Below are 27,221 nucleotides of genomic sequence, written 5' to 3' on the forward strand. Positions count from 1 at the left end.
CTCTCCTCCCTCTAGTTCATCACACATATTGCTAACATGCTGCTACTAGATTAAATTTCCTAAACCATAGTTCTGATCATGCCTCATATCCCATTTCCATGCTCAAAAGCCTTCCATGATTTCCCACTGCTTACAGAATCAGTCCAAATTACTTTATCTGGCATTAGAAGTCTGTGACGATTTAATCCTTTTTTCAGTCACACCTCCCATAAAAATCCTTATCCATTCTATGTTCCAGTCAAATCGAACTGCTTATGAGATATGGTGGCCAGAGCATTTGTCCTGGAGTCAGGGAGATCTAGGTTCAAATTCCAACTTGGGCATTTTTTAAGAGCATAACTATAGCCAAGTCATGTATATTCTTCAAGCCTCAGTATCCTCATCTGTAAAATGGAAATAGCAATAGCAATTGCCTCAGAGAGTGTTTTAAGTATCCGGTGATGTAATGTGCATTAAGGGCTTTGCAAACCTTTAAGAGCTTTATACATGTCAGCCATCATCATCATAATCATCATTAGCTTATACCTTTGCCTCTACCTTGCAGCTTTACCTCCCTCGCTCAGCTTGTCTAATTCCTACTTGTTCTTAATGACCCATCTTAAATGTCACCTCTTTCACAAAGCTTTCCCTAGTCTTCCAATATGAATGTAACCTTGGCCTCCTCTGAACAGCAAGGCTACTATGTTTATTCCTTTCTCATTGCACTGTTATAGTCCACTTTTTATTAAGCACTATCCGTGCCTTGGTGTGTGTGAGTGTGTGTATCTGTTTTCTTCTATTTTACCCTGCAAGCTCAAGAGGGCAGAGAGCACAACTTAGTCTTCTTTGCATGTCTCACTGCCCCTAGCATAGTAGGTGCGCAATCAATATTAGTTTGGATGCAGTGACTGATCACCACAAAGAAATTCATCAACCTTTCCCTACCACAGCTGCCATTGGACAAGGACAGAAACCTGAAGGGACAGGGAGAGTTAGTTGTAATCAAGATCCAGCACGTAGCAAGAAGGTAAACAAAATTCTTCCTCTGACCAGACAGGCTGCGGATACCATGGTGATTGGGGCTGGGGGAAGTAAGGGAAAGAGCAGAAATAGTGTAAACCAGAGGTGACTCACCTCATAAACCTGACCCTTTGAACAGCGTTACGTTCAAAGGTCTGCGGAACAATTACTTAATGTCCTGGAATATGCGCTGTGAAAAGCTTTAATTTAGAAGTGTAAAACCAGAAAGTGATGCCACTGGGCATAAAAAGCTCCTTCAACACTTTGGCTCAGAAAGGAGTGAAACAAAAGCTGGCAGTGGCAGCTGCAATGGGTACACACTGAACAGTTTGGGGAGGGCCCCAGCTCCCTGTCTCGTGCTCATGCAAGGCTGTCTTTTGCTGAGATGTTTTAAATCCAAGGGAGAAGTAAAACTTCACAGCGATGGGACACCAGAATGCTAACCAGAGAATCGCAGAGAGCAGAATTCATCGTGTTTCCTCCTGAGGTATACTTTGATGGGGATGCGGGTAATAAGAAACCACTGGAGTTTATTGAATAGGGTGAGGAGGGGAGTTGACATGGTTAGATCTGTGCTTTTGGATGATCACTTGGACAACTGAGTGGAGGTCAGACTGGAGTGGGGAGAGATTTGGGGCAGGGAGAACAATCAGGAGGCTATTGAAACAGTCCAGATGTGAGAAAAGGACAGTCTGCACCAAGTGGTAGCAGTGTCAGGAGAGAAAAGGGAATGGAGATGAGAGATATTTGAGAGGTAAAGGTCAACAGAATGTGACAACACATTGGATGGAGTTGGGGTAGTGGGGTAAGAAACAGTAAGGAATCAAAGAGGATACCTAGCTTGTGAGCTTGGGTGACTGTGAGGATGCCTTCTACAGTAATAAGGATGTTTAGAAGAGCAGAGAGTTTGGGAGGAAATATTATTAGTTCAGTTTTGGCCATGTTGAATCTAAGATGTCTGTGAGAAATCCAGTTTGTTGTTGTTCAGTGTGTCTGGCTCTTTGTGACTCCGTGGACCATAGCCCACCAGGACTTTCTATTCTCTACTATCTCTTGAAGTCTGTCCAAGTTCATGTTCATTGTTTCCATTACACTACCTATCCATGTCATCTTCTGCCAGCCCCTTTTCCTTTTGCCTTCACTCTTTTCCAACATCAGGGTCTTTTCCAATGAGTCCCATCTTCTCATTATTTAGCCAAAGTATTTAAGCTTCATTTTCAGTATCTGACCTTCCAGTGAATTGTCTGAATTAATATCTAAATATTGACTGATTTGATCTCCTTACTGTCCAAGGGACTCTCAAAAGTCTTCTCCAGCACCACAATTTGAAAGTGTAGTTTCAGTGGTGCTCATCTTTCTTTATAGCCCAACTCTTACATTGCTTACATGCACTTCCAGTGCATTGCTATTGGAAAAAACATAGCTTTGACTATACAGACCTTTGTTCACGAGGTGGTAGCTTTGCTTTTTCCAGTATAATTTCAGTATAATTGCCATAGCTTTCCATCCAAGGAGAAAGCTTTTTTTTTTTTAATTTCAAGGCTGCACAGTTTCACATGTCCAATAGGCAACTGAAGATGCAAGACTAGAGATTAGGAGTCAGGTTAGGGTTGGATTAATTTGATCTAAGAATCATCAGCATAGAGATGGTAATTGAATATATGGAAGCTGATAAGATCACCAAGTGATATAATATAGATAGGGAAAAGATAGAGGACCCAGGACAGAGCCCAGGGGAACACCTACTGCTGTCTGGCATGACCTGGAAGAAGATCTAGCAAAGACAACTGAGAATGAGTGGTCATAGAGGTAGGAAGAGAACCAGGAGAAAATATTATCATGGAAACCTAGAGAGAAGAGAATATCAAGAAGAGGGTGATCAATGCTGTCAAAGGATACAGAGAAGTCAAAAAGGATGAGAATTGTTGCAGAGCGGAGGCCAGAGATTTGGCAATTAATAGATCATTGGTAACTTTGAAGAGAGCAATTGCAGTTGAATGAGAAGGCCAGATGCCAGACTGGCAAGTTAAGAAAAAAGTGAGAGGATAAGAAATTGGAGGCGTTACTTGTCGTCAGCCTTCTCTTGGAGTTTAGCAGCAAAGGGGAAGAGAGATATAGGACAAGAGCTAGTGAGGACGGATAGATCAAGTGAAAGTTTTTGAGGATGGGAGAGACATAAGCATACTTGTAGGAAGTGAGGAAGCTGCCATTAGGCAAAGATTAATGATAAGTGAAGGACTGGAAATGATAGAGGGGGCAATCTGCTAGAGATGAGATACAATGGGCTAACTTGTATATGTAGAGAGATTTGCCTTGACAAGGAGAAGGGTCACCTTTACATGTGAGACAAGGGTGAGAGAGGAAATAGTGACAGAAGACATCTGAGAAATGAGATGAGGAGGAAGTAAGAGTAGGAAGGTCTTGGTGAATGTCCTTGATTTTTTTTCAGTGAAATATGAGACAAGGTCTTCAGATGAGAGGTTTGAATCCTGGCTTTGCCACTCAGTACCTATATGACCTTGAGTCAGTCACTTTATCTCTATGAGCCTCAGTTTCTTCATCTATAAAAATGAAGGGAGTAGATTAGATAACGAATCAGATGACCGTTTGTTAAATATTTTAAACTAGGGATTTCTTTTTCATGGGAGTTGGACTAGATGGCTGAAATGGTCCCTTCTAAGTCTCAGTTTCCAAGATTAGGTAACTTGAGATCCTCTAAGATCACTTCCAGCTTTATGCCTGTGATTCTATGGCAAATGATCTCTAGATCAATTGCTTTTTCTGCTTGTCACCACTGTTTTACCCACCCAATCCATATTTCCCCATCAGGGAACTTCATAGCAGCTTCTATGTACACATGACTCACTGTATCCACTTCTATGACAGACAATACAGCCAGCCAATGGAGTTAGTAAGAAAGAACTAGCCATGTCATCAGGTGGTCAAAAAAGCTTAATGATTTATTGGTCTATTACCATTACCATTACTGCATCTCCATGGTGCCACTCCCTTGGCCACTTAAAGAATTTGCAGATTTCTCCCCAAAGTCAGAAATGTCACTTCTGAGTATTAACATTATACAGATGGCATTGGCGGGTGTGGAGAAGAGAAGGAATTCTCCATTGATTAGGATTATCTGGATGTTGGTACAGCAGGTTGAAGTGAAAGAGAAATTAGACCCCAAGATTTCAGCAATATTTCTGATTTCTTAATTCTATCCCTTAAGCAGAAACATTAGCACTACAAGAAGTAGTACTGTCCCATAAATGCATAGCATGTGAATTTTATTCAGAAGGTCCCCAAAATAACTAGGTAAAAACAACAACAACAGAAGTAACATTACCTTTGAATTCCACATTTACGTTCCAACATGGGCTGGGAAAAGGGTGGTGAGTGGTGACCCCAGACATCTGGAAATGCTAACACCTTGAAGTCCGGCACAGATTTGGTTCCTTCAGCTTTGACTATATAAGTATAGGGATTGTGGAAGGGAATATCCATGGGATGCCTCTCCAGCACATTAGACATAGTTTCTGAGGTTTCATCAATCCTGATGGAGCTGGAAAGGAAAGTATTCTTATTTTGACAGGAACACACTTCTGTACCCCAGGGAGGCTCTTTAAAGGATGCCTGGGTATTTGGTGATTCCCTTCTGGAGGAATCTTCTTCTTGATCATTTGATAATAAATATGGACCTATTTTGCCAGGAGCCATTTCATAAGTTATAGCCCCAGTGGACTTCATTATCTTCATCTGCTTCAGAGGAGGGTCCTGGAAATTTGTATCCCCTGTTTCTAGCCCCCGGGGGCTTTGGTCCCTCTCTTGACAATGCCTCTTTGAGGATGTTTCAGTAGGAATATTGCAAAAGTAGGTGCACTGAGGGATTCCTAGGTCCTCTTCAGAGCTCAGCCCATCTCCAGACTTGGAATTAAGTTCCTTCAGATTTAAATAAAGAAGAGTCTATGTTATTATTCCTTATTATAGAGGCAGCTTAACATAGTAGATAGAAGACAGGGCTTAGAATCAGAATCAATCAACATACATTTATTAAGTATGTGCCAGATATTTTCATAAGCACCGGTAATATAAAGAAAAGGGAAAAAAAGCCCCTGCTCTTAAGCAGCTCATATTCTGATTGAGAAGAGAACATGTGAATAGCTATGTACATACATATGTATACATGTTATAATTAATAACATATAGGAAAAATAATATACCTGATACATATAATGTAACTACAAGGCATCCTTAGAAGGGAGGGATGGCCTGGGTTGAAATCCCACATCTCCCATATGCTATCTGCATGACTCTGAACAACTCATTTAACCTCTAAGTGCTTCAATTAGTCCCTTAAGACATTTCTAGCAAGTCATACATGAACTGTAATCTTTAGTTTTAGAGGGAAGTTCCCCAAACATAGCTCAAGAGACAGAAAAGACCTCAGAGGTTTTCTTTTCCAACTCCACCTACCACCATCATCACCACCACCATCACTACTAGCACCACCACTACTCTGGGAGCTCCTTAAGTTGGCAAATCATGCATCTTTTGCATATCTTCAGATAAGGAAACATGCCAAAGGAAAAGAAAATAATGTAATTCGTTAACTACATCATCATCTTCAGGGTATTGGACATGGCAGAGATCTTCGAAAAGTTTTAGGCAAATGATAAGAAGGTTCAAAACATAGTATTTCATATTGTTTCAGATCTTCTTCTGGCCAATCAACAAGTAACTGTAAATGCTCTGCTAAATGACCTAAAAAAATGAAATATGTTGAAATCTGGGCATTAGCAAGGAACTTAATCAACTCTTAGGGTCTGGACTAAATTCATGAATTAAGCTGGGATATCTAAAGGATCACTCTATGACTAAGAACAGGGAAAAACCACATGCTCTAACACTTAGTTAAGGAGAAAGTAGCCTTAAGTAGGGTGGGTGGAGATAACTGCTTTCATATATCACACTGCTATCCCTACTTCATTTCCAATTTTCTCCAATTCCAATCACATCTCCTAGTATATTGCTGCTTTAGTGGCCACTGTGAGAAAAGGTATATGGTACTTAGGGATGTTGTAGCTGACTGTGGTAGTTAATAGGTCAAAAATAAAGTCCCATAAAATCTCTAATAACTTTAGGGAATGGCTTAAATTCTTGGGCTGGGAGCACTCCTCCATCCAGTCAGGGCTGAGTTGGCAACTGAAGTTCCATGTACTGGCCAAAATATGTTCAGGATGAGATGGAAAGATTCCATACTGGACCAGTTCCTGGCATTAAGTGACCCACTCTACATTGATAAGAATTGGAAGGCAGGGATGGAAGTCAATAATCATGATGGAATTTCATAGAAGAACTTATAAAATGATGGAACTACTGCCATGAATTACCGACAATGGTCTTGCAAGAGTTTTCCAGAACAAACAGATAAATGGGACCTCAAGGAAACATCCAAATTCAATGACTGATTTACCCAGAACTTTTGTTATTTTGATTATAGGATTAAGACCCCTACACACACACCTTATAAACGATCAGTTGTACTTCCAGTGGCTAAAGGAATTGTGGGAGCTTGTTTCTATTCTCCATATTCAGAAGGGCTTTCATATTCGTAATCTTTCTATCTTTTAAAATTGATCTTTCCAGAATTTCCATTTGCCACCTGGCTTTAGCTCAATAAGATGCTACGAATCCAAGAAACAGATTGCTAATGATAATCAATAATCCCCATCTGGAACCTCTGTGTAGCCTCCAGTGCTCTCTATATTATGATATATCACAGGCATGCAATGACACAGCAAGTAATGCTCCTCCCACCACACCCCACCACTGACATAAACATACCTGGAAATTATGGGAGAGTTCAAGACACATTGCCTCATACTGTTTCAGCTCCTCTTCTGTCCAGCCGAGCACTGGTTTTGAGGTAAGCTTTTTCAAATCTGTTTCCAAGTCATCATCCTTTAAAAGTAAATGCAGAAGGCACAATCAAGGAGACCACCAGTATAGGTACTGTTACAAACTACTTAAATATTTTTGACAATTGAAAAATTCTAATGCTGGAAAGTGTAAGATTATATCTTTTCACTATTCCTAGCCCTAGTAGGACCGTTTTATTGTTGAGCTGTTTCAGTTCTGTTCAATTCTCCACGACCCCATTTTGGGGTTTTCTTGGCAAAGATACTAGAGTGGTTTGCCATTTCCTTACCCAGCTCATTTTATAGATGAGGAAACTGAGGCAAACAGAGTTGAGTTACTTGCCCAAGGTCACACAGCTAGTAAGTGTCTGGAGTAACATTTGAATTAGGTCCCACTAAATCTAAGGCCTGTACTCTTCAGTGATACGAAACCTTGCATTTTCCCTCATAAATGTTTTATCTCTAATCCTTTAATTACAATGGGGGCTAGCCCCAGGATCCTTTTTATGTTTCTAATATTCTTAGATCAAATTTCCCATTATATATTTAATCAAAGGTGAGCAGGAAAATAATAATATAAAGTGAAGAGCTGTATTTTTGATTAATTAACAAGAAAAAAGGAAATCCTTCTCAACGGGTAAGGTAGTGGCTAGAGGGAGGGAGATAATTTGAAACTCAAAATTTTAAAATATGAATGTTAAAATAAGTAAGTAAATGGGGAAAAGAAAGTAAAGGAAAAAGAAAAAGGGAATCTTTGGGGTCTAATATATACCTCTAAATCTAAGAAATGGGCAAAACTAATATTTTGGGATAGGATGAGAAAATCAGTACCTTTTGCCTTTCCCCTACTATCTTCTCTCCCTTCCTAATCTACTTGACTTTTTTTTTCTTTTTTTCTTTTTCCTAGTAAATTTTATGTAGACCACTATGAGGTTTTCCCAAAGATAATTTTGTGGACAAGGAGATGGACATAGTAAAGACTTAACAGAAGCATGGTATAATGGGATACTTTGTAGACTGGCTTTGCCACCTTAATTAATACCTTTTTGGCTTTGGCTAAATGACAATCTGTCTGGACCTCAGTTTCTTCATCTGTGAAAATTATCTGTATCCACTGCAAAGCTTATTAGTCTATGCTATTCTCCCCTACCCTCCTTAAAGATGACTTTATGGACAAGTGGCTAGGTAGTGGTTCTTAACCTTTTTGGGTGTGTCAAGGACACCTTTGGCAGAATAGTGAAGCCTATGGACACATTCTCAGAAGGTGAGTGGGAAGGATGGGAGAAAGCAAGAAACACATGGAGGAAGGGAGAGAAGAAGGGAAAGATAAAAGAAGGAGGAAGGGAGGGAGGAAGGAAGAGGGGGAAGGAAGGAAGGAAAGATTTATTAAGCATTTACTATATGCCAGATACTCTTTACAAATATTATATCATTTGATCCTTACAACAACTTTGGAAGGTAAGTGCTATTATTCTCCCCATTTTACAGATAATGAAACTGATACAGAAAATAAGTGACTTGACTAGTATTACAAAACTAATTGAGCACTTGAACTCATTTCTTCCTGACTCTAAGCCTAGCACTCTATCTGCTGGGCCACCTAGCTGCTTCTAGAATATAAACTATTTTGTCATATTGATGTGTTGATGATAGCTCAGTGAGGAAAGACTTTCCTCTCTCTGTCCCTCTCCCTCTCCCTCTCCCTCTTCCTCTTTCTCTCCCTAATAGATAAAGAATCAGAAGGTGTTGATAAGAATCTGAAGAGGAATAGTCAGACTGACTCAAAGTTACACTGAGCTCCTGTCAGACTGACCCAGAATAATAGAGGGTTGCCTCCAGAAAGGAAACTGATATATATTGATCAATTCCAAGAGGGTTAGTTGTTCAAATAAAGAAAAAAGGAAATAAAATTCAAAAGTGTGTAGAATGTGATGCCTAGAGCCTCTGAATGAAGACCCAAGGGGCAGATTGGACGGACCAAGTTCTTTTCACCCAGGAGAGGAAGACATGACAGTAAAAACAGCCAGAGTGACTGCTAAAGATCCATGAGCTCCACCCCGTGTTTAACTTAAATTGACCTACTCTGCATTAATGCATTCGTAAACTGCTCTCACTTTCTTTGCTTGACTTGATACAAAATCTTTCAACCTCTAGAATCTGGGAACTAGACAGTGGTAAATCCAGGTGCAGTTATATAGATAGCCTCATTTTCCTGGATAAAAGATAGGCATCCTGCAGGTGGCAACAAAGTAGACCAAGGTTGTATACTTATACTCTTTTCTTCATTCAATTGCATTTTATTTTCAGTTCCAAATCATCTTCCTTCCTCCTCCCTCCATTCACCCATTGAGGAGGCAAAAAAATTTACAAATATATATAATCATGTAAAACAAATTTCCAAAATATCCATGTTGGCAAAAAAAAAAAGAAAGAAAATATGTTTCAATGTATGCTCAGTCTATTAGTTCTCTATCTCAAGGTAGATAGCTTGTTTCATTATGAGTCCTCTGGAATTGTGGTTCATCAGTGTTGTACTTAAATTCTTATACTCTTCATGTATGAGTGAATGTATCTGCATGATTTGTATATGTTTTTTTTTTATGAACACTGTAGTTAATACCCTGAACTAGTGGGAAAATTTATCTATATTCCTTGAAATTCTAAACCTAGGTTGGACAACCCTGAAGTAGATATCTAGTCGACCCCAACAAGCTGATGTATATAAATGAAAAAAAAATTACTTTCTATAGTGTTTTATAGTTTGCAAAGCATTTTCTACATATTATCTCAGATGGTTTAGTCAATAAAAAGAAAGTTTCAACTTTAGGAAATACCTTGTGGAGGGACAAAGAGTTTAAAATTGAAGGTGAAAGCAGCTTGTAATATTTTTTTAGGAAAGGAAGTTTAGGATTGGACCTGAATTTCCAAATAAATCCACGAGAGCCAATTTTACACGAAATGAAAAAACAGATCACTACTTTTTTCCTAAAATAAATAATTTAAAACAATTTGTAAAATGAGGATTAGCAATAAATAATTGTCTCAGACCATGCCTACCTCAGCTACCAATGTGTTGGCATTATGACTAATCTTGATACTAAACAGCACCTGCTGTCACATGCACACGTTCAGAGAGGGCAGATAGGAGAGAAACAAATACAATTTCTGTCTGTATTTCTGTCTCCTTAAGACCTTGGCTCCCAACATGGTACTGTAGCCATCCTGCACACACCATAAGGTACTCAATCACATTCCTAGACCATGTGTACTTTCTGAGTGCACTACTTGACTTTCCATTTTCAAAGCACTACACAGATATAGGCTATTTATCCTTCCCAAGGAAAGCAGATCAAAATGATTATCACAGCTTTCCAAGATATGATGAAGCCAAGACACAGAGCGGCCACATGAAGAGCCAGGTTTATTGCTGTAATCAGAATTAAAGTTTTCTTGGCTCCTTGTTGTGCAGTCCATACTTCCCACAGTCACCTCCAAGGACGTGAAGCTTGGTTCCACTGAGAAAAATCTCTAGTCTTCTGGCCCACTGCCTTATCTGGATATACCCCACCCCAGAATAAATTTAGCTCTGATTTCTGGCATTCTTTCATTCATTCATCAAGCAAATTAAACATCTATTCTGTATGCAGAGAACTGTGCAAGTCACTTAAGGGAGAAACAAAGTTAAAGATAAGATACAGTTTCTGGCCTTGTGAAGTTTACAGTTTCGTAGGGGGTTATGACACAGAGGCAAACAACTACAAAAACTCTCATTTCTCTGGTGGTCATGCTCATGCATAGAAATCTCATCTGCTATTTTGCTTGGCACATGTTGATGAATAGCTTGTAGTCCCTGCACCAATTTGTCTTGTGCTTATTTCCCAGCTGGTTTTTGTTTATTTTTTTGTTTGTTTGTTTCCCCTGCAGTTATCTGCAAAGCAGGAACTCAGGATACCATCTGAAACATCCACTATGCAGAACGTAGTCATGCATTGATGCACTACTTGTCCCTCCACATCAGATACAAGAGGGGAATGACACCCAGTGTCAAGCATTCACTTCCCAAAGAGCAAGCAGAAGGCAAGGCAGGGAGTGGCATTGATGAATGGCTGCTGCAGCCCAGTGTTATTCAAATAATTCAGCACATACTCCATTGGCATGCACCGCCAAACCGCAGTAAAGAACCAATTTGCTCCTGATGACTTCAGAAATGATTCTATTTATCAACAAAACCCTGAGAATAGAGGGGTGTCAATAGCAGTTTAAACCTAGTGTCATTGCACAGAGGCATTCATCTAGACGTCTGCCACAAGTGTTAGTCAGGAGAGTGATGGTTATGATACATTTATACAGAACTTATGGAAAAGTTCCTTGCAAGGATTTCATCAGGTTTTCCTCCTGAAGAATTTCAAGAGGCAGTACTTGCTTCATTTCTTCATTTTGTAGGTGATACTATTAAGGCAGATTAAATGTAGGGAATTTGCCTGAGTCCATTCCCTGAGTTGAAAAATGAAAAACAATTGTACCTTGTACCTTCCAAGTTGCCAAATCTACAGGTAGTCCACTGTGGGATAATAGAGGGTAGATGATAAAGCAGAATGGCGTATTTAAGAACAATGGACACACTGTCAGAAAAGAGTAACACTGAGGGCCAAGTTGATTTCACCTCTGTCTTCTTTGCTTATGTTGCATATATTCATTTAACATGCAATGCGTTAAATGTTAGTGCAAAACTAAATGTTAGCAAAATTAGTTTAAAAACTATGCCATACTAAAGGACATACTGGAGACTCAAGCCCTTGTTCTTTAGTCTGATAAAACATTGGTACCATCATGTTGGATGGCTTTTGTTTTTCCATTGTGACATTTCACCAGGCATTTCAAGGTATTTGAAAAATACCAATGATGCTTAGGTTTAGCCAATAGCACTAAGCTACCGTCTGTGATACAGCCGGTGACTTGGATAAGCAGAAATCCGATTTTTCTTGCAAAGACATGCAAGAAACAAAAAGATAATTGTTCAAACCAGAGATCAGTATACTTACTTCTTCCTTTGTTTCTTCAGAATCTGAGTCTTCATCCTCCTCTTCCTCACCATCCTCTTCAAAATCATCTGCAGAGGGAAGAAGTAAAATGGGTAAATGATTTTTCATCTCCCTCTGGATTTTGACTTTCATAGAATGTCAGTTAGCATTCTTTCCTCACATAATTAAGCAATCTTTCTATAAGTCTGCAGTCACCCATTTATGTCCCAGCAACTGCACTGACCCTTATTTGTTTATGCACAAGTAGGTGCATTCAGCAACCTGAAAACAGGGCCTTTAACCAGCTATTCAACAAAGTACAAATCCAAGAGAAGAAAAGAGAAAATCTCCATGTCATTGTCTGGGAAGAAGGTATGAGGCAGGGCTAGCCCTTTCCCAGTATTCTTTTTGGCACTCTCACATCAAGGCCTCTGTACACTAACAGTCATGTCCCTTTGCAATGTATGATTGTTCCATTTGAATCACATGACCAAGTTTAATCCCTGGCTGTGCCTTTTATCACCTGCATGACCTTGGGTAAATTATTAGCCATCCTGGACCCCATTTTCCTAATCTATAAAATGAGAGAGTTGGACTAGATGACCTTTAAGGTCCCCTCCAACTCTCGATACTAGAGAGCAAAACTATGGAATATTCTCAAAATCTTAGAAGTACTTGGGAAACCAAACTATGAAATGTTAAAGCAGGAAAGTCTCTTAAAAGTCACTTAGTCCAGCTTCCTCATTTTACAGATGAAAAGAATGAGTAAGTCAGCAGACAGGATACAGGTAAACTGTGTCTAAAATAATCTAAGATAAAGGAGTTCCATGAAAGTTGGAATAGGGAAAAGAGTCACTGGAATTTTCTAACAATTAAGTTAGAAATTGTCTAATGGAATCATATATGGTAAAAAGACTAATCTCTCGGAAGACAAATCATACTCACCTAGAAAGTCGACTTCAAGTTAACCTTTTGGGTGATTTAATGTCACTACAAAACAGCATTGTAAGGTATTCTATCAGAGAAGTCAGAAGAGATTTTAAACCAGCTCAAATGGCTGTGTACAAATCCATATTCTTGGGTATACCTGAGATTTTTATGACCTTTCTAAGTAAGCAGAAAAATAGTAACTAATAAAGAAAACTCAAAAGAGCTTTGAATTTTAACCCAAAATGTAGAAGAGTTTCAGATGATTTTTGGTCTGCACCAGTGAGCAAAAGGAAAAGGGCCCACAAAAATGAGATGACATATCCATTAAAAATGCTTTTTCAAATTAATAGTCCCAGAACTGTCTTTACTTTGCCTATGGACCAAATTATCTTGACCAATGAAGAGTTACATGTTCCAGCCTTCAGCTCTATCTCCCTGGACCAGAGAGCATTTGTACTTTTATAGGAGAAAGATATTAACACACAGGAAAATTTGAAGATCATCATTGTCCATTTAACTTACCTTTGTTTATAGTACATGGTGGTCCAGAGCTCATGTTCCCAGGAACAGAAAAGGAATAGTAGCTACTCGCTGTAGCCAAGGGCAATGAGCATTTGGGGTAGCATTTCCTCAGGATCTGAATTACTATTGAGATGATGGCATCCATGCTTTGATTACCCAGGTATTTCTAGATAAAAGCAATGTCATATTGATTAGAGAGCTCCCTGTCAGTAGGGTTCCAATGATTATGAAAGCACTCTGCTGAAAGTCTTGCACATTTGAAACACAATATAAATATGGAAAATAAACTGTTGTATAGCTGCATCTCTATTCTTTTTGTTTTTTTCTGTATTATTAATAAAAATTTGTTCTAGTAAGATTTTGGTCATCCAGAGAGTGGGGGATGACAGCCCTGTCCCCTTTGGGAATAAGTAGATGATTTGGTAAAATTATTACTGTTTTTTTCACCTGACACTTGATCAAAGAAGAACAAGAAAATGGCATATAAAGATAAAAGGTAAATTAGGAAGTTAAAAACAAGCAAAAGCAAAAAAAAAAACCCAAAATAAATAAAATACTTTTTTTCAAAGCCTAATATGTTGATTCTAATGAATCTTTTTGCAGGGCAAAGAAAATTTGTTTGGAAGATTGAACAAAGGAAAAGTATTTCTCTACAAATACACATCTGTGCTGCAGTCAAGTAACACAACTCCATTACACTCATTACTCTCCATATAAAACGTGAGATTTCCTGCTTCCACACCTTTGCTCACACTATTTCTTCTATTCTAAATGTCTCCTTTCCACTTCTATCAAAATCCTATCATCATTCAAGGTCATGCTTATATGTCACCTCTTCTATGAAGTCTTCCCTGATCCTGATGTCTCAATTTTCTGAACACTTGTAGCTTTTGTTTATACCTCTCTTGTGGTATTTTTTTTCTTATTTTATAGTTATTTATATATCTTTCTTATTTCCTCTTTCAAACTGTTAACTCCTTGAAGGTGGGGACTATGATTTATTCAACTTATCAACTTCATAGCATCACTGACGTGCCAAGAATAGTGCCTTACACATAATAGGTACTCAGTAAACATTGGTTGAATTAGTTCATACCTAGTCTGCTGCCAAAAGGATCAAAGCAGGGTGATGTCTTCTCCATAATTCCTGAAATGACATCTGAAAATCTATGTATAGTGCTGTCACATAATATAACTGTACTACATCTCCACAAAAACTAATCAGCACACAGAAGAAAGTGGATTGAATTCTAGATACTACCTCTGCTGCCCAAAAGATTCTGAAATATGAAAGGAGTTGAGGGCTGAGTGGTTAGAAGGGGAGGGAAGAGTCCAACCACTTACAAAACCATAACATTTTATTCCAATGAAGAATATTAGTGAAACAAAATGGAATAAACCAGATGTCCTATTTCAACAGCCTTGGGGCAAATAGCAGGAAGCTCTCTCAGTGGTAAATGGGTGGGATGAACAGTACACTGTTGTTTGCATCTCCAAGATGGGTCAAATATCTTCAGTTGTTTAATAAAAAGCATACTGTAAAATGCTTTCAGGATCTTGGGACCTGGTCTGACTCAGAATTCACCCCTCTAAGAAAAGTGTTCTCGAGATTCAGTGAGTTTGGATTCTCTAGCAACTCCCAGAAACCCACTAGGCTGATGCTATAAGATTCTATAACAGGAGTCCTCATGAAAGCTTCAAGGTACATTTCAAGGGACATTTATGAGAGACTTCTTAAATTATATAATAAACTGCAAAGGAACTACTTGAACAACATCAACAAAGCATAATGAAGTTTTTCTTTCTTTCTTTTTTTTTTTTTTTGCCTAGGGTCATACAGCTAGTGTCAAGTCTCTGAGGCCAGATTTGAACTCAGGTCTTCCTGACTCCAAGACTGGAGCTCTATCCACTGCACCACCTAGCTGCCACCTGTAATGAAGTTTTTCAATCAATCCAAGGACTGCTGAGGGCCTATCCAATTCAAGCACAGAGTATGGAAAGGAAGTATGGCAAAACCTTTGTACAATAAACAGAGCATATATGTATGTGTGTGTGTGTGTGTGTGTGTTTGTATATATATATATATATATATATATATATATATATATATGTATATATATATATATACACACATATATATGTATATATATGTATATATATATGCACACACATATATGTATATATGTATATATATACACACATATATATGTATATATATATGTATATTTATATATATATATATATATACAGCTATTTTTACAAAACTCTTTAATAATGAGGATAGTGGTTATATTTCCTCTGATATGAATGTTTTCTTTCGATTCAACAAAATTTTATTAAGGACATGCTTTACTTTTAACACCTATATACTTGAACTGGTTTGTGGTCATTTGTTTTATTTTGTTTTGTTCTTCCTAAATTGTAGTCTGCTTGAGGGTATGGACCATGTTTTACTGATTTTTTTAGCTTTCCCTCCCCACAGCCTAGCCTAGTGACTTGCATATTAGTAGACACTCAATAAGTATTCATTGAATGAATTCATTGACAATGAGGGTAGAAATTACTTAGAACCTTACTGCCAGGAAAGTGTAAGGTAGTAACTGGTACACAGAAGAGGAGGAAAGAAGTAGGTAATTAGATCAAGTTTTGCTGGTAATTATATTTACTTTTAACACCTTTGTACTGAAGCCAAGAAAGGACTGCTTATGTTTACATAAATTATTAAAGGGGTTGTGCCAATTGCTAATCAAATATTCTAAATACTCCACAGGTACTTAGGACATACCTGTTTAGGAAATAGGAAAGCAACTATTTCATAATTAGAGGATTTCAGACCTACCTTAGAGATCATCTATCATAGTTGGATTATATGATCTTAATTTTAGATTTGAAAGCAGCCTTAGAGGTCATGTAGTCCAACTTCCTCATGGTATGGGTGAGGAAACAGGCTAAGTGGGACTATGCCATCTAGTTACTGGCCATCACCATGGCTGTAGCAGATATATAATCCTCACACTAGAACTTGATCTTATTTAAAAGATTACTGCTCTGTATACATGTTGCTCAATGAAATAATGAATAGGCTACATCCTCTCCATTATGTCCTCTAGAGAAACAACAATAGCAGTGATTTATAAGAATTTACTACAATTTATAGCTTTTTCTTTGGGTCTTGTTAGAGATATTTGTTCAGAATGAGGAATCTTCTTTCTGACTATTTAAACTACTTTCTAATTTTAACTTCAACCCCTTTCCCCAGAACAGTGACTCAACCACATCCTAGTAGCGTTTCCCTCCTGCTTTTCTTCTAGATGCCCTAATATAATTTATCACAAAGCAATTTTATAAATCAAACCTTTCTCCATCTTCTTTTCATGCCCATGAACTCCAAAAGTCTAACTGAAATCCTAGGCTGCAAAAATACATTTGGTATTTTTCTTTATACTACAGTCTATTTCCATGGTGCCAAACATGCAGCCTGCAGCAACACTCCCAAATGGCCCAAAGCAGATGAAAATGTAACTGGGAGATATTTTACAAAATAATTAAAAATATAATTGAACACAGAAAATGTTAATAAGTGGTTTTCTAAGTCAATATATGGCCTTTAGGGATCTTTACATATGATTTAGTGGCCCTAGTTTCTATTGAATTTGACACCACTGGCCTATTTTATCCAAGTGAGAATGTACCACCTAGAAATAATGAAGCAAGGTCATCCAAAGTGATGGACTTTGATAGTAATAGTCACAGCTTGGAAACCAGAGGTGAGAGACTTCATATATACATAAGTGACCCTTTGAATTTTTCAGTCACACTAAGGCCTATAGTTATTATACCCTCAACAATGCCAACAGTCTTCATATAAATACAATTCAATTAACCAGATGGTGTCATCACTCTCTCTGGACTATGTCCTGACCAGTCTGGTAGAATAGCATCATGTATGTGAGCATATCCATAACCTTTTGTTATATAATTGTCAGGCCACAGTAGCATGGGGCCCTTCAGTGCTTGCTATATCTCTAACACTGGAGTAGAGAAAGTTTAATTTCTATCCAGGAGAAGCATCTCTTTAAATAGAAAAGTGTCATTGTCAAGGAGTGAGAGGATGTCAGATGTCAGACCTATCAACCTTCACAGTGTCCCTTTTGATAGTTCTCCTGTGGTATATTATTCAACACACACACACACACACACACACACACACACACACACACACCCCTTTAAAGCTGTCATTTTTATTTCACCAATAAATAAAGATATCATTTTTATTCTGTCTCAGCTTTGAAGAGATTAGTGTTTTCACTTCTCACATGTGGTTCTAGATAGAAGTTGTATAGTGTACCATATCCTGTTTTTTTTTCACCAGAGGTGACCCCAACATTTGCACTTTGTGGGAGGTACCCACTAGGCTTGAGTTCGAAGCCATATCAACCATGGCTATGACACAGGACTGGGGAAACTTGTCAAAACCAGGTTCTTGCTACTAGAGAGTGCTAATGTAACGCAGCCCTTGTTCAAACTCTGCCTCTGTTCCATATCATAACCAAAAAGGCAGGGAGGGATTTCTGAGTAAATTAGCTTAATTGAATGGCCAGAGATCATGTTCCTAAGGGACTGTCCTAAAGGATGAATCTTTTTCCATCTTCTACTGACCTTCTCTCCATCCTTTGTCCTCATCTTGATTCCATCTTTATCTGCCCCCAATTTTCTCAGAATCACATGTGCACAATTTTAGATTCTGTATCTATTTCCTTTCTTTCACCTTTGATTGTTTTCTGACAGTGAACATAGATGATCCAACAGAATAAACAGCATGCAGCTGAAGTAGGCAGACCAAAGAAACCCACAAGCTGTTAGTCATCAACAACGATGAAAATATTCCATGGGGGACTGGAGTAGTTAGAACCTTGGGACGCCACACACTAACAAAATGCAAGGAGGCCTGCAAAAAACCAAAGGACTACTTCATCAAGTGAAACATAATGTAAAATACAGCAATCATGCGACAGAGGGAAATTATGGTAGCAGTAGTGATTGATAAAACAAAGAAGCAATAGCAGGCAGAGAATTATTTATGGTTTTAGTATTATATTACTGTAAAGGTGGATTTTTGAAGGGAGAATTCCCAGAAGAGTCTATGTTTGGAAGATAGTACTCTCTTTAGCTACTTCATAATCGTGGGTGTATACACGCAAAAATAAAGTGAAGGGAGTGAAGGGCCCCTAGAGAAGAGCAAACAAATTGATAAGGGATGTGGAAAGACTGACTAATTAGGAAACATAAGTGAAGCAAAACAAGCTTTTTTTTTTGCTACATGTTATGTCCAGAGAAGATATGAACAACAGGCTGAAAATATTTAAGAGGTCCAAAAACCACCGATCAAGGTTTAAAACTTAGCTATGTGATTGTTGGGCAGGACATTTAACTTCCACAAACATCATAGAGGTGGAAGGAACCTGAAAAAGCATCCAGTCTAACTCCTTCCTTTTTCAGATGAGGAATATGAGGCCCCTAGGGGGTTGAACGACGTGCCTGAAGTCACGCAGATAATGGATTACAAATTCAGGACTTGAACTCAGGTCCTCTGACACTGACTGCAGTGCTCATCCCTTAATACCAAAGAACTGATCAGTTTTCTCACTTGCAAAATGAAGATAATAATCTCTGTATTATACACTTCACATAACTGTTGTAAGATTTACATGAGCTGATATATGTAAACCACTCTGGAACCATAAGTCATTATGTAAACAGCTCATTTTGCCTTATTTACCTGAGTGGTAGTAAAGAGGATCTCCATTCCCTGGGCCCCAAGGAAGACTTCTCTGCCAGACTGGATGTTGGTGATGTGTTTGAGGCAGAGCAGGAGAGACCTTCGGATCTGGATGAAGTCATTGGAGGTATCATGGCTTTGCCAGTCCTGGTGTAATCTGAGTAATCCATTGAGATAACCTCTATTCACAGCCCTTCTGCTGTTCGACTCTGAAATCAACAAGAGAGGGCTCTATCAGTTATACGCTCCTCTGCACCAGAGCTGCTAACTAACACATAGGCATTCAGAAGAGAGGCTACTTTCTCCCAGGGCAGTGATATGTCCTACAGACAAAAAAAAAAAAAAGCCATATTCTACAGGTTTCAAGGCACAGGGCTCTACTAAGATCCTTTAATTTGACATTCTCAGATCATGCTTAGCATCAAAATAGTGTGTATTTATTTTTAACATATATGTAACCCCTATCCCAAAGTCCATTTATATGGGATTCTCTCCTTATTGGTGGAGATGGAAGCCCCACCCTACATGAAGGATGAGGTGCAGCTGGCAAGAGGCAAGAGCTTCAGTTCTCAGCCAGTCCACCTTTGAGACTCCCCAAGTCAGTCTTCTTCAAGCATAGCACTGACTTGGCTTCCAGCTTCAAAAGAGAAGAGAGGAGAAACCAACCCTACTTCAGCTTGCTGAAAGAAAAGACTCTGGGAAGACATGAGAGGAACAGGTAGTCTTCATCATGTTCCCCTAGAGACTTGCTACTGTAGAGACTTTGGAGAGTTTTCCCTTGGTGTGAGATCCAGGACACTCTGTCTTGGTGGAGCTGAGATATCTTGCTTCCCATGGGAGAGCCCCTTCATGCTATGTTCTCTGGTATATATTCTCCTTTGTATATATTCTTTGATTTTTGCTTTGCTGCAATTTGGGTAAATGAGTTTCTTTGCTATACTGTATGTGTGTTCATTGCGGGACTGGTCTTCAGCGGGAAAGAGGTCAAGCCTTGGATGTAGAGCTTGGTGACTTCCTTCCCCCCCAGACATGATAAAGCAATCTAAAGTTTGATGGAACCTAATCATAGCCCCTAGATGAATGCTATTTAAGGGAACAGATAAATACACTTCTAGCTTGGTACCTGCCTCTCTCTAAGGAAAGCAGAGGGGTAGCCTCTGGCCCCAAATCTCTTGTTTCCACTCCTGGCAGGAATGAAAGTCTCCCTTGAACAAAGGAGAGAGAAGAGGCTGGAGATGTCTATTCTGCCTCCCTTTAAACCACACACAATGACAGAATCCCCACCACACATGGAACCTCACTACATATTTTTTTTTGGGAGGGCAAGCCACCATTCCTTTCTCTCTCTATTGATACATATATATGTGTAATATATATATATATATATATATATATATATATATATATATATATAGTATGTATAAATGTACTTACTTTCTCCATCATAATGTAAACCCTTTTGTAAGTGAGAATTTTTTATTCATTGCATGTGTTTTCTCAGCACCTATCCCTGTACCTAGAATAAAAAAGGGGTTTAATAAATGCTTGTGAATTGATTCTTAGTGTCTATCAATCAACCAGCAAGCAACTATTAAGCCCTTACTATATGCACTGATAGGCATTGTTGATAAAAAAAAAAGGCCAAAATGTGGTCCTTCCCCAAATGAGCTTATTTACGTTCATTTCTAGTATACATGTATAAAGTATCGGCACAAAATTAAAATAAATATGTACAATAATTCAAGGTAAATTTCTGGGTATTTTTATTCCCTATAACAAATAAAATCATAGGTTCAGTCCCTGTCACTGATGTGCTATTTGGAGGTTCACTTCTGTGAAATCAGAAAGGGAAATAAATAACCCAGTGAAAAGTGGCTCTTTCTTCACCCTTCTCTTATCCCCTCCCCTGTCCCTCAACACCTACAAATACACATTCTCTCTATATAAGGGGCTAACCCTTCAACACACCCAATTCTTCTTCTGTCTCCATTTATTCTTTCTAAGAGTTCAGTAAAGCTAGGGTAGATTGCCTTGATGTCCCTATTAATAGCCTTCCAGTCTCAGAAGTTAATTCTTAAACAACTACTGTATGCAAAAAAAAAAAAGAAGTTAATTCTTCTGAGTTATAGATGGAAAAATTCAGCCCATTGAGAAGCTGAGCAAAAATGGTGAAGGCCCAACATGCTCTCAGAATTGTTCAATTTGCCATTGGTATGCAGAATTCCAGAAAGGAAAGAGGGCTTCAAGAGTCATCTACTACTACTCCTCCTCCTCCTCCTCCTACTACTACTACTCCTACTACTATTACTACTACTACTCACACACATACACACACACACACACACACACGAAGGTTAAGTCGTGCCAGACAGAAGAGAGGCTTATCCTATTTCGAAAAAGTCTGTCCTATTTTTAAAGATCTCTTGGGAAAGCAAATCCACAACCTCACTCTCTCAAAAACACATTGAATGGTAAATATTCTTTAGTCAGGAAATGTTTCCTTATACTTAGCCTCAATCCCTTGTGCTGAGCCCTAATCCCATTTCCTCATGCTCTGCCTTCAGTTAGGACAGCTCCATCAGGAGAGAAGAATCAGAACACTACAGTGAAGGGAAGTTCTCTGCTTTCTCCCTTCAGAGTGCCAGATTGCACAAGGGCACCTAAATGCTAACAATAACTGTGGCTTGGGCACTTGTAAAATATAAACTATTTTAATTTGCTTGTCCTCTTTCTTATGAGCTGTAATTGGGAACCAGTTAAAGGAACTAGATTCCAATTTGCCATTTTCACAGAAACACTTGTAAACAGAGCCCAGACTTTCTCTGTAATAAGAGCCAGCTTGGACCACACAACTTGATTAGAAATCTCTTCAGAGCAAAACAGTGAGAGTCACGCCCAGAGACACCAGCTAGGGAGAAAGAAGGGGAAAATTCCTAGATATATTTGGCAAGTGGGAAAGAAGATGCAAAAGGAATGGGATGGGAGGGTTTCCTGTTTCCTGATAAAATAAATGATTATGTGAGCTTCTGCTCCAGTATTACCAAAAGTCTTGATTTAATGTCAAGTGCTCAATATTAGCTGAAAATTCAACATGAAAACTTCTCATATACATTGAATGAAATGGTTTTTATGATATAATCCCTGTCCAGTTTTATAAACCACTGACCTTTTGAACAATTGTTAATACCATGAAAACTTTAATCATATGGCATATCCTCTACCAATTAGATAAGTCTTGTTTGTTGAAACAGTAATGTAATAATAATAATGTCAGCATATTCAACTTGGGGAGTGTTTTTCTTTCTAAAACTTCCAAGCACATTCACCATTTTTTTAACCCAGTATAGAGAGCTCCTGTGAAGGAACTTGCTCTATCAATAAAGCTCAGCATCTTTTCTTTGACTTAGAGCCTTAAAGAGTTTCCTGATACATTGATATGTCAAGTGACTTGTCCAGGGTCACACCCCAAGTCAGAGGCACGATCTAGATTCAGATTTCTTGATCTTAAAGCCAGTTCTCTAACCACTCCACCACCCTGCCTGATATTTTATTACATCACAAATTTATAGAAGATAAAAATGGATGATGATGGTATTGATGATGATGATGATGATGTAACCTCTTTTCATTCTTCTTTGCTGGATCCTCATCCAGATCGCATACCTCAATCATAGGTGTGCTTCAGTGTTCTGTCCTAGTCTCACCTCTCTTTTCCCTCTGAACTCCTTCATTTAGTAATTTCATCAGCTCCCATGCATTTAATTACCATCACCATGCTGATGATTCTCAAATCTACCTGCCCCAGCCTTTCTGCTAGACCTCTGGTCTAGCATCTCCCAAACTAGATGTCCAGTAGACACCTTTAATTCAACATGTCCAAAACAGAACTTATTCTTTCCCTATAAAGCCCGATGCTTACCTTCCCTATTACTACAGATTGTGACACCATCCTTCCAATTCCTGAGGCTTGCCATTTAGCTGTTATCCTCAACTCTTCACTATCTGTCATCCCTCTATCCAATCTATTGCCAAGGCCTGTCAACTTTACCTTAGCATAATCTCTTGAAAATCTCCTTCTCTCCTCTGACACTGCCACCAACCTGGTGAAGGTCCTCATCACTTCACAATCAGACAATTGCAATAGCCTACTGGTGGGTCTGCCTACATCAAGTCTCTCACCACTCCAATCTATTCTCCATTTATCCACCGCAGTTATTTTCCCAAAGCACATCTGAGTATGTCACACACACACACACACACACACACACACACACACACACACACACACACACACACATATTCAATAAACTCAGGTGATTCCCTATCACCTCCAGGATCAAGCACAAAATCCTGTATTTAGTCCAAAGTCCTTCATAAACTAGCCCTCTCCCATATTTGCAGTCTTTCTACAACTTAACTGCCTACCACATACTCTTTGATCCAGTGACATTGGCCTCTCAGCTCTGGGCATTTCCTCTGGCTATCACCCATGTCTGGAAGGCTCTCCCTCCTCGTCTCTGCCTACCGGCTTCTCTGGCTTCCTCCAAGTCTTAATTAAAATCCCATCTTCCATAGGAAGCCTTTCCTAAAACCTTATACTTTTTTCCATGTAATCTCTTTACATATATACCTATAAGATGACAGTTTTTAAAAAGATAAATTAAATTAAAAAAATCAAAAATAGAAATTCAGAATGGGAAAGACCAGATTTAATAGCAGTTTATGTGAAAAGGAAAAAAAATGTATTCTTTATTTGGTTATTAGTGATGATTGTGGTGATGTGGTTTTCCCCATAGATTCAAAACTGGAAAGACACCTTGGAAATCAGGGAGTCCAAAATGCTCGATTTTTATAGACAAAGAAGTTAAGGACCAGAGGGAGACATTAGCCCAAAGTCACACAGCTGTCTGCAAGCTTCACTGTAGATTCAGTATGAGCTAACACTTTTTTTAACCAGAGCTGTGATTTGATTTGGCAGCTAAGTGGTGCAATGGATAGAGTGCTTGGCCTAGAGTCAAGAAGACCCGAGTTCAAATCTGGCCTCAGACACTTAATACCTGTATGAACCTGGGTTCATTTAACCATAAGTCACTTAACCCTACTTACTTCAGTTTCCTCATCTACGAAATGAGCTGGAGAAGGAAATGGCAAACCACTCCAGTATTTTTGGCCAAGAAAACCCCAAATGGGGTCACAAAATGTTGGACACCATTAAAACAACTGAACAGCAACAGTGACTTGATTATTATGGGGAACTCCAAAAACGGAAACTTCTCTATCAATGTTCCTGCAACTTATAGTCTAGAATGCTGTCTATAGTCCTTAGAAATTAGGTACCATGCCCTAGGTCCCATTACCAGTATATAAGACAGTGGAATTTGAACCTACAACTTCCTGACTCAGTAACCAGCCCTTTATTTACTGTATTGTGCTATCTCTAAAAAGACATGCTTCACTAAAAGAGATTATTTTAATGCTAGGCTATATCAATAGAAGTATACTACCAGAATAAGGTTAGTAATAGTTCCATAGTACTCTGCACTATTCAGACCAAATCTAGAATGTTGTATTATATATTGTATGGTTCATGTTATGCACATTGACAAAATTGAACCCATTCCAATAAAATTATCTAAGCTAGAACAGTGAAGGGCCCAAAAATCACCTGCTAAGGAATAGTTGAAAAAAGAGTATATTTTAGTGAGGAAAAGCAAAATCTTAAGGGAGAGGATAAACATGATGGCTATTTTTAAATTCCTATTCATTCAGTCCTTTATAGTATAGCCTCTGCCTTACCACCTTTCCCTTGTCCTTTTCATGCTCTCTGAAAGATCAGTAATCTCCCAACCACTAAATACAATGATTATCTCTCAGTCCTTATCCACCTGGAACTCTCTGCCACATTGGTCACTACTGACTATCTCTTCTTTCCTGAAACTCACTCTTCCTTTGGCTTCTTCAGTACAGTTATCCCTTCCATATCAGAGGGGCTAGGGGTGTGACATCCCTGTGATGTGGAAATCTCATAAAATTTTTTGGCCCTCCCTTTGAACCAGAGAAGTGTGATTTTTTTTCTTTTTCTTTTATGAGGTGTTTACAGTAACTTATTATAAAATTTGGGTTTATATTATACAATAATACATATATACATATATATTATGCATTTCTGAGTTTCTAAACTTTTTCTGGGTTGTCTGCTGGTCTTCATGTATCCTCTGTGGCTCCCCAAAATGCTCATTTAATTTCTTGTACCAATCCACAATATATTGAAACTGTAAGGGGGAAAGTCACAATGTGGAAGGGATAACTCTATGACATTCCTCTGATTTTTTCCCCAATCTCTCTAGGAATTGACATGTTCCTTTAGCTAAGTCTTCTTCCTCCCTCAGCCTTCTCAAAGTTGTCTTTCCACAGTTATATCCTCAACTCTTTTCATCTCCCTTTTCACACTGCTTCTATATTCCCTTTCAGTGAGAGTGACTGAAAACACCCACCTACATAAGGCCATGCAGTGAAAAATAGATAGATAGATAGATAGATAGATAGATAGATAGATAGATAAGGTTGAGAAGAGAAGTCAAAAGAATAACAACACTAAGGAAATGGGAAATAGAAGAACTAGGGAATGAAACAGAGAAAAAGGAGTCATAGAGTTGGGAGAAATAAGTGACTTCTTGTAGGTGTCAAAACAATTGAATGTTAAAAGTTCCTACCATCAACTTTAAGGCCCCCAAAGATATATCACTCGCTGTTAACATACTTCTTTGGAGACTTTCTGTGAGACTTCCCTGCCTTCACTGTTGGTTAGGTAATTTCAGAACCCATCCACAAATTATCCTCAGTCTGCACATATTTTTCTCCTTCTTCTTCCAAATAGTTCCTAGTGCTTCTCCCTAAAAAAGGTATGAGGCAGATTGTGGGAGGGGAGGAAGAGCATCCACCTGCAGGGTCAGTGGTCAGTTGTGTCCCAAGCCACCTCTTTCCTGTGTAATACTGATGAGCCACCTGTAGGCCTGTAAGCTTCTGGCAGACTCTTTCTTGGCCAGGATTGACAGGTCAGTTGGGTACTGTTCTCTCATGCCTTCATTCCTACATTCCTATATCCAAAGCAAGGACAATTCACACCTACTTTTTCATCTGTTCTGAGGTTCTGGCTAGATGCCTTGTGGGGTAATCCCATGGGTTCTAATCTGTTGAGCAAAATTTCTGCTCAGGATCAAAATTCTCTCTGTGGCCATGTAGGTGTAATAGCATGGAGAAGTAACACAGAAACCCAATTCTTTTATTCCAGAGGGGGCTTCTCCTCTTAATATAAATGGGACATTTTTCAGCTTGTTTGTCTAATTCTAACTTGTCAGGCTCTACTGAGCCTTGGTGTAATTTTTGACCCAGTTAATGCTCTTGTTTTGCCTTGTTATAACACTTCATTCAGCCATGACCTGAACTTAAAATGATGAGTTTCACTGATCTAGAGTTACTGTATTTGGGGAGGGTTTAAATCCCCTTCATTACTTCTTTTAATTGAACTATTCTTTTGTATCAAAAACATTTCTATCTTTGACTGCAGAGAGCTAGAGTTCTGGCTCTAAGTATAATTCTATCCTTGCCAATCTTAGAGGCAGAGATGCCTACTGAAGGTTTTGCATGCAGTCGACAGTTTTATGAACATTTGTGAGGGGAAAAATTTGTGAGAAGATAATAAAGAAAACAGAAGGAGGAAAGAAGAGAAGGAGAACGAGAAAGGCAGAGAGCAGGGAAAAGACAGGAAAAATCAGCTTCATATGTATAGGATTAAAAATAGTTTATTCCTTTACAATGATATCTGATCAATGCTTGCACCTCAGGGGGCCCAGGAGTGGTAGAGAAAAGATTTTTTTTTTGATTTTAGAGTAACTACTTGGAATTTATGAGACTGAGCGTTCCTCTCATGACCTTCAGCTATTCTTCCCTCTCCCCCACTGCTTTTTTTTTTTTTGGTAACCAAAGAGAATAACAACAACAACAAAAAAAAAAAACCAGCTTTAATTGTCTGAGAGTGAAAATCCCTTATCAAAT

At 38.6% G+C, this 27,221-nt stretch overlaps 1 protein-coding gene across 1 annotated transcript in view; it reads right to left on the reverse strand.

Annotated features, from left to right (window-relative positions):
- AGBL1 (AGBL carboxypeptidase 1) overlaps positions 1–27,221 on the reverse strand; it is a 910,143-nt gene that overhangs the window by 784,203 nt on the left and 98,719 nt on the right. Inside the window, exons 5-9 of the mRNA XM_020963428.2 lie at positions 19,167–19,375; positions 13,388–13,553; positions 11,957–12,024; positions 6,841–6,957; positions 4,343–4,935 (exon numbers count right to left, since the gene is read on the reverse strand). Of these exons, the coding sequence (XP_020819087.2) occupies positions 4,343–4,935; positions 6,841–6,957; positions 11,957–12,024; positions 13,388–13,553; positions 19,167–19,375 (1,153 nt within the window). The remainder of the gene's footprint in view (positions 1–4,342; positions 4,936–6,840; positions 6,958–11,956; positions 12,025–13,387; positions 13,554–19,166; positions 19,376–27,221) is intronic.

Source organism: Phascolarctos cinereus, unplaced genomic scaffold (genome assembly GCF_003287225.1).
Source record: "Phascolarctos cinereus isolate Bilbo 61053 unplaced genomic scaffold, phaCin_HiC Scaffold_3;HRSCAF=262, whole genome shotgun sequence".
NCBI lineage: Eukaryota > Metazoa > Chordata > Mammalia > Diprotodontia > Phascolarctidae > Phascolarctos > Phascolarctos cinereus.